This window comes from Chenopodium album, chromosome 4, assembly GCF_948465745.1.
Source record: "Chenopodium album chromosome 4, dcCheAlbu1.1, whole genome shotgun sequence".
Taxonomy (NCBI): domain Eukaryota; kingdom Viridiplantae; phylum Streptophyta; class Magnoliopsida; order Caryophyllales; family Amaranthaceae; genus Chenopodium; species Chenopodium album.
This window is the reverse complement of record NC_137837.1, coordinates 4806690-4816839: the sequence shown is the minus strand read 5'-3', so window position 1 is coordinate 4816839 and position 10150 is coordinate 4806690. Positions and strand designations below refer to the sequence as shown.

The 10150-nt window shown below is 34.5% G+C and overlaps 1 protein-coding gene and 1 pseudogene across 3 annotated transcripts; one reads left to right on the top strand and one right to left on the bottom strand.

Moving 5' to 3' along the window:
* Window positions 1-837: 837 nt before the first annotated feature.
* On the top strand, window positions 838-5201 carry LOC145628662 (uncharacterized; annotated as a pseudogene). Its single transcript, XR_014111469.1, has 8 exons — window positions 838-988; window positions 2322-2397; window positions 2746-2932; window positions 3771-3925; window positions 4182-4325; window positions 4413-4513; window positions 4610-4757; window positions 4856-5201. The product of XR_014111469.1 is annotated as an uncharacterized LOC145628662 (transcript).
* A 180-nt stretch (window positions 5202-5381) lies between these two features.
* On the bottom strand, window positions 5382-9417 carry LOC145628661 (cyprosin-like). 2 transcript variants are annotated; one of them, XM_081681023.1, is made up of 13 exons: window positions 8750-9416; window positions 8318-8378; window positions 8105-8202; window positions 7903-8015; window positions 7618-7792; window positions 7471-7510; window positions 7290-7354; window positions 7040-7153; window positions 6839-6903; window positions 6333-6492; window positions 6112-6231; window positions 5725-5810; window positions 5382-5634 (listed from the first exon to the last, which is right to left on the bottom strand). In XM_081681023.1, the coding sequence occupies exons 1-13, from the start codon at window positions 9074-9076 to the stop codon at window positions 5547-5549; spliced, it is 1512 nt and encodes a 503-aa protein (XP_081537149.1). In that variant the 5' UTR covers window positions 9077-9416; the 3' UTR covers window positions 5382-5546. The 2 variants fall into 2 exon arrangements, with proteins under 2 accessions (XP_081537149.1, XP_081537150.1); XM_081681024.1 differs by lacking the exons at window positions 8105-8202; window positions 8318-8378 and having other exon boundaries at window positions 8750-9417.
* Between the last annotated feature and the right edge of the window lie 733 nt (window positions 9418-10150).

The following is a 10150-nucleotide window of genomic DNA, read 5'->3' as shown; positions in this document are numbered from 1 at the left end:
TATTTATGCTTAATATATCAAATAACTTGAATACTATCAATATTTATGCTTAATAACGAGTACATAAAATCAAGTATATCATACATATATGTTGGAATTGTCTCAACATTCAAATACCTTATATTGATAATTAACGTATTCCTCTTCCTATCATTGATCAAAATTGACCCTAACAAATTAGGGCCTGATTTACTGAATTGAACTGAATAGAGCTGAAATAAATTGTTTATGAGAGAAGGAAATTAGGAACTGATCAACTGAATTGAAATTAAGATGAAGAGAACATGTCCTTAGAGGGAGGGAGTAATTCTTTCTAAACCTCTTTTTTTTTTTTTCCTCTTGAAATAAGATGTGTATCTTGTTGGCATGCATCAATCATTTGCATGTTGGTAAGAAAGGGTAGGGATGTGAACAAAGATGGAAACACTTTTTTTTTTTTTTTTTTTTTTTTTTTTAAAAAAAAAAAGAAAGATAGCAAAGTGTTACGTGCTGACAGTTTCTCCGATGTCCTGACACAACAAGTCCCATATGAGGCAACCTCCCTATACTTGTGCGGCTTACTGATACTTGTAATTATGCTACAGGTTAATGTCATTGCGTGGTGTTTCCTCTATTTATTAGCTTGTTGCGCATATAAAGAAGGCTGATCAGCAACAAGTCTTGTAGATTCAAACGCTGTATGCCCACACGAGTACATGTGTGATCTGCGCTCGTCTTGTGACAAAGGGGTCTATTGAAGTAAATCAATTTAACAACATTGTTTCGAGCAACCCTCGGACCCTGTCCCTTGGTATCCCACCTAGCCATGGTATGAGTACGCCAATACAGACATACGGTGTTACAAACCCGTTTTAACTTAACATGCGAATAAGATGGAAATCAAAAGTACAAAAATTGAACATTTTCTGAAACGCAGAGTTTGAACAAATACACATCGTCTCAAAGAGAGAGAGAGAGAACGAGCAAGACGTTGGTCGTTGCTCTTCTGGTAATTTTTATCTCTAACCTACTAGTTTTGTTTCTTTTTCATGAATTTCTTCGAATTGTCAATTTGATTTTTCCCTAATTCTTGTATATTTGTAAGATCTGAAATTGTTTAATTTAGGGTTTTTTCTCGACTACTATGATTTTTGTTTAGTACTTAATTAGAAGCTGATTCATGCTTAATTTTGATTTGTAGTTAAATCTCAGCTACTCTTTTGCTTTCCATTATCTTTTGGTTGGAAATTGAATTATCCATATAGTTTGTTGTTAGTTTTCGTTGCAAAATTTTGAATCTTTTTGATTTGATTGGAGAATTGATGGGTTGAGTATTGATTTTACATCTTATAAAGTTGGTATTAACAACAATAGCAAGGGGTTTGCGGAAAATTGAGGATGTTTTTGTGAGAAATTTGATGGTATAATTTTGAAGTTTTATTATTAGAGTGAACACTGAAGAAAAATTAAACAATATAAAAGAACTTTAGCTTTAAGCAGAGTTGATTTATATGTTTCTTCTTGCTTGTTTTGTGCTTCAATACATAGGAAGAGCAGTATTTAGACTGGAGGGGAATATGATGCTTTTTTTTTTTTTTTTTTTTTTTTTTTTTTTTTTTTTTTTTCTGGATATGAGAATCAAGTTTTGATCCTGATATTTCATGTCACGTATCGTTGAGGTTAGATGGTATTGTAAATTGTGAGTGGATGGATAAATGGAGGTCATCGTATGTTTGTGTTTTTATTCCAGCTCAGTTTTATGTTTGACGACTGAGAACTGCCTATGATTATTGTAAATTGCGTGATTCAATTGGTTGAGTGTTTGTGACTGGAAGAAGTAGATAGGATAACTTGTACTTGGGCAATCGAAATGTTTCGTATGTTATTTGAAATTGTAGGAGCTGGATGCTATGAAGCAGGATTTTCAATTAGGTTTTCTCAAATGAAACCACGTAATACCCTGCTTCTCCCACTGAAAGGCATTCTATCACCTGCATATGTTTAATACACATCTTATTGTTGGTACTTGGTAGAATCTATGGTTGCTCTAGAAATTGACATTATATATGCGAACCAAAAATCCATGGAATATGGCTATACTAGAACTTTTCATTGCTGTCTTCTGACTTTCAAGTGTAATGATCTTAAAGAAACCATCTAGAAGTTTAATTTACATTCCATTTTGGGACTAAGGATTTGTTGTTGTTGGGTTCATATTCCATTCATGGCTTGTTATTGGTGGATTTTAAAAAGGTATTTTATAATGAAAGTGAAAACAGTACAACTTTGTCGGACAATGATCATCACAGGAGTGAATTTCTTTGTATTTTGTTATGATACAGATACAAAATGGATCGTAGATGGAAATACAGTGCAGCAGAATCAAGCATGCGAGACAAAAAAAACAATAGGGAAGAGGTAAAGAATTTTCTCATATGAGGTTTCAATTGTTAGGGTATCTAGTGTGCTCTGTTTTAACCCCACGTTGATTAATTACGACCTAAATCATGAATGATTATTCCTCTTTTAAACCAATAACTGTGTCTAGATCCTTGATAACTTTGTAAGGACCACGGTTAATATTTGTTGTGCTGCTTATATGAGTTATTAATTCCTAAGAATTGCTATTGAAGACTTGATATCTGATTGAAAAATGTTGGTGTTTAGTGTACTTTAGGTTGCTGCTGCATGTGCAGCATATCCTTTTCTTCATGCTTTTGAGGGATCATTTTAAAATTTGAATTGTTGTTTCTAATTGTTTGCCAGGATTTATATGGTGATGATTTCCGTGAAGACTTTCGCTTGCCAATTAACCACAGGCCTACTGAGAATGTTGATTTAGATAATGTTGAACAAGCATCAGAGGACAGGAAAATGTCATCATCTAATATTGGATTCAAGCTTCTTCAGAAAATGGGATGGAAAGGAAAGGGACTGGGAAAGGATGAACAGGGTATGTGTTCCTTCAGATGTACCAATTGTGTGTCTGTGTATTACTGTGTGTGTGTCTGTGTGTGTGTGTGTGAGAGAGAGAGAGAGAGAGAGAGAGAGAGAGAGAGTTGATTATGTCTACGGTTGATGCTGGTGTATGCTTGTTAGCCTGTTAGGTCCTTTTCTTTACCTTGAAGGTGAAAAGAATAGCTCCTTAGTTATGACATGATTCATTAACTTATACTGGATTCAGATTCATAAATCTCCCATAAGTTCTGTTTAAGTTATCTGACCTATTGACGCCACCTTCAAAGACTCATTGAGACCTTATTATTGTCAAGCATTGTTGTACTATATAGATCATACTCGGTGACATTTTTTTTGCATGGAATGGATGATAGCTTGTTGCAGATTCTCTCTATTCCATAAACTAATTAGAGATCTAATATATCATCAGTATTTTTCTTATTGCAAAGCATCAATGATAGAGAATTCTTGTCACAAATGGAGGAGAAAACGTTTTAGTGGCTCTTTATTAATTTCAGTCTTCCAGATAGCTTTGGTGCTCGACTATTCTCCCTGAAAAATTTAAATCTTAAGATGGTAGTTTAATTAGGCATGATATACTATAAATCTTATACTTTGTCCAAAGAAGAGACAACTACCGTTTTGATAACCATGACTCCAAAGCACTTGGCATGATGGATTACATTTGAGGTTTTTAGCATCTAGAACTTTGTGCAGCAATTTGTGGTTTTCTGAAATAATTTAATGCTCTGAAAAGATTTGCCTTTTTGTCTGTCGAACTACTGCTGTTTGTCAACGTAAGACTTTATTATCCTTTGACCTCTTCACTTCAGGTATAACCGAGCCAATAAAATCAGGTATGAGAGATCCAAAGCTAGGGATTGGAAAGCAAGAAGAAGATGATTACTTTACGGCAGAAGAAAATATATAACGCAAAAAGCTTGAAATTGAGGTGGAGGAAACAGAAGAAGTTGCAAGAAAGAGAGAGGTATTCCATCATGTTGTTAATATAGTTTGTAGTTTCCCTAATGCAAGGAATAGAGTATAAGATAAAGTGGTTTGATTCATTACTTTTTGTGAAACCTATATATATTAGCAGAAGGCAGCATATAGCATATATGCATGCCTTTTGAGGGGAATGTTATAGGATAAGCGAACATCCACTTTGGAAGCTCTTGAGAATTTCGTGCAGTTTTATTACCTGGTGGGTTCTTCTGCCTGCTTCGTGCACATATTGAAATCAGGTGTTGGCAGAACGGGAGCAGAAAATTCAGACTGAGGTGAAGGAAATACACAAAGTATTTTTCTGTGATCTGTGTAACAAACAATACAAGTTAGCTATGGAATTTGAAGCTCACCTGAGCTCCTATGATCACAATCACAGAAAGGTAAACAATGAATCCTGCAAATATTTGATACATTGCACTTCATCTATGTGTTGGTTTCCCAAATATAATCTGTTATTGTGCTTTCAGCGATTTAAGGAGATGAGAGAGATGCATGGCAGCAATCGTGATGATCGGCTGAAGCGAGAACAACTACGACAAGAGAAGGAGATGGCCAAGTTTGCCCAAATGTAGGTTCTTGCAAGCTTTATTTATGTATTTATTTTAAATATGGTTGATCAGCTTTTTGTTATTGTGTGACTTATACTACATCTTTTGTTTATCAGTGCTGATGCTCGCAAGCAGCAGCAAACACAAGAGCAGGAGCAAGATCATCCTGGAAGTATTCCAGCAAAAGCCGATACTGCACCTGTTGATATTGATCAGAGAAAAGCATTGAAATTTGGCTTTTCAGCCAAAGGTGGCACATCTAAAGTATGTAAATTGTTATATATTTGATACATTGCAATTCATCTCTGGTTAATTCCTAATATCCTTTATATGAAGTCTGAATCTGCTTTATATCTTGACAGAGCTCATTCAGTGGTGCTCCTAAGAAGCAAAAAGTACCAGTGGCCTCTATCTTTGGCAATGACAGTGATGAAGATCAGTCATAACGGCTTTATATTGCAGTGTAGCAAATACACGGCTGTCTGAATGATGCTGATCAGATAACATTTTCCCTGCTTGTTTCAGTTTTTTCTTTTCCGTCTGGGATTTAGAATACAAATACATGTGTGTGAGACAGTTTAGATATCATCAGTGAATGTTATTTTGCTTTTCCAATTGCTGTCGACTTCACCGAATCATGTGACTTTCTGATATCCATAGTTGTTGCTGAGTTTGTTTTGCATCAAAATTACGAGTCCCTTTGTCCAAGATATAGCTACTGTCGTAAATACTTTTATCATTCTATCTGACCAGCTGTCTTATCCAAAATTGGTCAGTAGAATGACTATACTAGAAAGGAAAATCGGCTATTATATGACCTCAGATGCAAAAATGATATTGTTACCAGGGTAGGAAAGTAAGTAAATAGTCTAAACACCTGAGATATTATTGTAATATTTTACATTTATTAAATTAACAGCCCAAATCTGGAAATTACTCCGCAGTTGTTACAGTGCTTGTTAAGCTGTTGCCGAATACTTGAAAAGACAAGGCGCTACAGCCAGTATTGAGCGGAAATGAAGACGCTTGAATTTGATTACATAGATTATGAGTCTAATAAACTGCTTCAGCAAAACCCACTTGTGGTTTGCTAAAATCAAAAACTGAATGGTAAACTCCCATGAATACATTTCCAAAGATCCTGTGATAAAGGCAACAGTCAGAAAATTTGTAGGAAAATTCTATTACATTCAGTAAACAACTTATTTTATAGCTGGCAAGGTAAGCATACCATGCTCCTGGAAGTGATGGATGATCCACCGCGGAAAATTGGCTCCGGCAGGTCATTTTACGGTGCTTTCTAGTTGTGCGTATATACTGAAATTGAGGGTGAAACACAAATACAAGAAACAATTCAATACAAGAAAAAATTCAAAAAGAGGCATGGCCAGGATTCGCTTATAAAATAAACTAAATGAATGATTAGCGCCCAATAAGTACCATGATCAAATGCTTCTAAAGAGGCATCTATCTAGGACGGGTAGGGAGGTCATAAATTTGCAATTTTACTTTCACTAATATGGGAAGAATTAGATTCTTTGTCAAAGATTATATTATTTGATCTGTTCTCCATGATTGGCTTCTAATTTCTCGCCTTGTTTATCTTAACCAATCGTACCTGTTGAGGAGTGAAAGTGAAAGGCTTATTTCCAATTGTGAATGTCAAGTGTGGCATGAGTGGGATGTTATCACAAGGAACTTCTACGTCTCCTCGAGGACTCGGAAAGCTAAAGCATAGCTGCAAGGAGTAAAAACCAGATAATCAGATATTAATCCTTTTATGGATGAAACTTCAAAAGTTTAAATAAGCAGAAAGTAATCTGCAAAAAAAATTATGACCTTTCTAACGTATCTCAGTATTCCTTTCTTTGTTTTTCTCTGTTTCATCTGCCTCTGAATCCAAATCACTATTTTCTGACAGGCACTGCATAGCAACTCATCTGCAAATGATAAAAGTTCTTTTCTGTTTTTTCTTTCTTCAACTGTCTTGAGATTGTTCCTGCAGATCAGTTGGGTTATTGAATATGAACTCTTTAGTAGAACAAATCTGCATTGCTCGCTTGGATGTTATCAAGTATAGATTCAGCTAATATCTTTCCAAACTATATATCGTATAATTGTATCTGACAGGAAGAAAAGATTAGTGAAAGCATTTTCCGAAGTGAAAGTTTTATCCTCAGCTCTTTGGAATAAGTTCGGTTTCATGTAAGGTTTTTCCAAGTGACACTGTGGTCCTGATGTAAGTGTATCATTTCGTTTGCAAGTTCATCAAAACATTGTTTCTTTGTCCTTTCATATTAATGCTGGTTTACTTCAGACATTTGGGTTTTATATGGCTTTCTAACCTCATATGCTGAGCTCCGTTGTTGAGGCACAAGCTGAGTTGCGAACATATATCATCAGGATTTACCTGCAGCATAGAAAAAATCGAAGTTTTAGTAGGTAACTTAAAACCTTCTCTAACACCTTTTATGTATTGGGTGATTCAGATGAATCAGATCAGATCAGAAGCAATTCGGAGGGATAGAAAGGGTAGGGAGATAGACCCCTGATGCTAAAAGATCGTATATCTTCTCTCCATTGTGGGAGATTATTTCTTTGCATTCCTTGCTTTTGACACCTTTTGCTCCTATTGCGTGGTTGATCTCAACCACAATAACCTGAAATTTTACGAAAATTCAGAGTAGTTTAATAATTCCTAGTTATAGACTGGGGAAAACGAATGGAAGAGATATATGCAAGGGCATAAGATGTTCAATGCTTTGTATCAAATGGATGAAGTTTGCGAAAACATACCGCAGGGCCTGAAAGTAATGGTGATCCTGAGTTTAAAACAGCAGGACAGCCTTCCTGACAGTAGCCTATGTAATATGAATGAAAATTCAAGAGTTGATGAGTTTATGATCATAAATTTAGCTTAATATAACTCACTGCATATCATTTGAAATCGAGTAACATTATGATTGTTGAACTATACCGGATGATTGGTTACCAATGAAGAGTTCTCCAATTTCAATCTGAAGCCACAGTGAACAGAAACTCGAGTCATCAATACTGTATGTTCTGGAAATCTGAATTATTCATGTTAATGCTGCATATTTTGTCTTTCCTTTTACTAACTGACCTGCCATATACCATTCTGGTTCGGCGTCACAGGAACATAAACATGTTTTCCCTTGAAATGATTAGGATCAACTCCTCCAAAAACAACTTCTCCTCCTGATTCTGCTTCTGAATCTGTGTTAAACCAGATCGAGAAAACTTTCTTCTTTAGTAGTTTTTGTTCTTCCATTGTATACCTGCATGATGATAGTATGTTGATAATGGCTTAACATGTTTACCATATAAGATAAGTTCAGGAAAAATATGTAAAAATTCGTAAGTTTTGATTGTTGATCATAATGTTTACCACATAAGATTGGCGTTCCCTTCTGATTTATCTGGAAATGCAAGCCCTACTACACCATCAAATTTAGCATGTACCAATGTTATGCTTTCTTCACTTGTTACTTCGAAGATTATCTGCATACATAATTTTAGAAACTCGACGTTAGGGCAAGCTTAGCGAAAATGTGGTAAAAGCATCAAAATTTGAAGAAGTAGAAATATACTTGATTTTTTACAAGTAGACCTCCAATTTCAACATTATCCTGGCTAAGAAAACCAGTGAGTTTAACCTCTGTTCCATAATTAATTTCATGTGGTGAACCTGGAATAAAATGTGATATTAGTTACATACTTCTTATTAATTATATCATGGTCTAAAGTTATACAAATTATGTTAATGAATTAAAGATAATGAAGAATGCAAATTAAAGTGTTACCTATCTTTGTGTATGTACTTGAGTGGCTTGATTCATATCTTGAATGTAAATGGCAAGCCTCCTACAATGAAATAAATACTTTAAGGGTTTTTATATATATTTTTTGGCATATGATGATATGAATTAATAGCTTAAGGTAAAGATACATAGGATGCTTGTTTTTTGTTAGCAATATTAATACAAATAAATATTAATTACACCGACGTCCCTTAAGTAAAATTGTTAAATCGCCATACAAAATTTCAAGCTCCAACAACCTTGGAAAATAGTGTAAGCAACTTAATTTCCCTATTTTGTTCTTCATAACTTTTTAATAAATCCCGCATTTCATATATGTCAACCAAATGATCACCAACTCGAACACTAATAGTACAATTGTTACAAACACTTTATCTAAAATATTTGAAAGCAGATTTAATTCTATGCACTTACAGAAGAATTGCACTTAGAAGATGGAACCCAAAGATTAGAAACTGCAGTATCAAAAATGACAGCAAATTTTTGAGGTGGTGTGCCAATTCCAATTTCTCCATAAAATTGGGAATTCATGTAATTCTTCAAATGTATAATTTCTGCACGTTTTCCCACTTCAATTGTACCCAACTTTCTTGCAAATTTAATATTATTAAAATTTGTTTTATGTTGTTGATCAACTCTTTTGAGACTGATTTTCAACAATCCATAAGTTGTTATAGGAAGAAAACAAATATTTATTAATGCACAAAAACATAAAATTTGGGAGAAATATTTAATACCCATTTTTAATGTACAAAGCCTATAATAGAAATTTCATAATAAACATATTAAAATAAGAAATCTTTCATGCAAAAAAAAGGAATGAGACAAGGTTTTGCAATTATTAAGTATAGCAGGAAAATATGATAGAAATTTCGTAGAAATGGAAAAGTATGATTGTCAGAAAAACATTAGTAAAATACAAATGGGGGAAATTACAACAATAACGTTGGAAGTGAATCAAAGTGATAATAGATACAAGTAATAGCGGAGTATACAATACATATTTAAATGGTATCCAATTCCCTACACTCGTTTTTGTTGGAGATAAGGTTGCCTCTCAGTGGACAAATCATGAATGACGTGACAATATGTATGCCTTTGAGGGGTACAATAAATTCACCCCACCCCACAGATGTTATAAGAGCCACATGGGCAGGAAGAGGAGAATCGATCTCACGATATTTTGGAATCAAGTTTAAAACTCGAATCATTTAAGCTTTTTTCACTCTCCCCATCCTATTGATATGAATGGCTTAAGTTTATGGTTCTATTGCATGAATATCCCTTACAAGTCAACATGGCCTGGGTTATTGTCCTAAACAATTAAGGTTGGGGTTGGGGGGGGGGGGGGGGGGGGTTAAGGGAATCCCCTCTCCCAAATTGTCTCCAATGGGAGTTGGAAGGCGCACTCCTTTTCAATTGACCAAACTTAGGGCCTGTTTTAATAGACTGAAATCAACTGAATTGAATATTTTATAAGAGAACGAAATTAGGAGCTGAAATGAACTGAACTAAAAATAAATGTATGAGAACAAACCTTTAGTTTGATAAAGCCGTAAAAGTAAAATACAGAGTAATTTATTTTTTTATTATTTTTTTATTTTCCATATCTTATGGTGTTTTAGTGATCGTATTATTGCTAACCCCCCCCCCCCCCCCCCTCTCTTCTTAAATTATTTGATTGTTCAATTTGAATTTTGCACAATTAGTGGGGGTATATTAGCTGGAGGGAGTATTACTCCGTAACAAACCAATAGTGTATCTTTACCAAATAACTAAGTATTCTGTGTACCAATAACAAAACACATGGAAAAA

Coding starts and splice junctions, on each gene's coding strand:
- LOC145628661 (XM_081681023.1), bottom strand. CDS start 9,076: ATGGGTATTAAATATTTCTCCCAAATTTTATGTTTTTGTGCATTAATA. Junction 8,016..8,104: donor GTCTACTTGTAAAAAATCAA/GTATATTTCTAC, acceptor TTATGTATGCAG/ATAATCTTCGAAGTAACAAG. Junction 5,811..6,111: donor TCACTTTCACTCCTCAACAG/GTACGATTGGTT, acceptor CCTCAATTTCAG/TATATACGCACAACTAGAAA.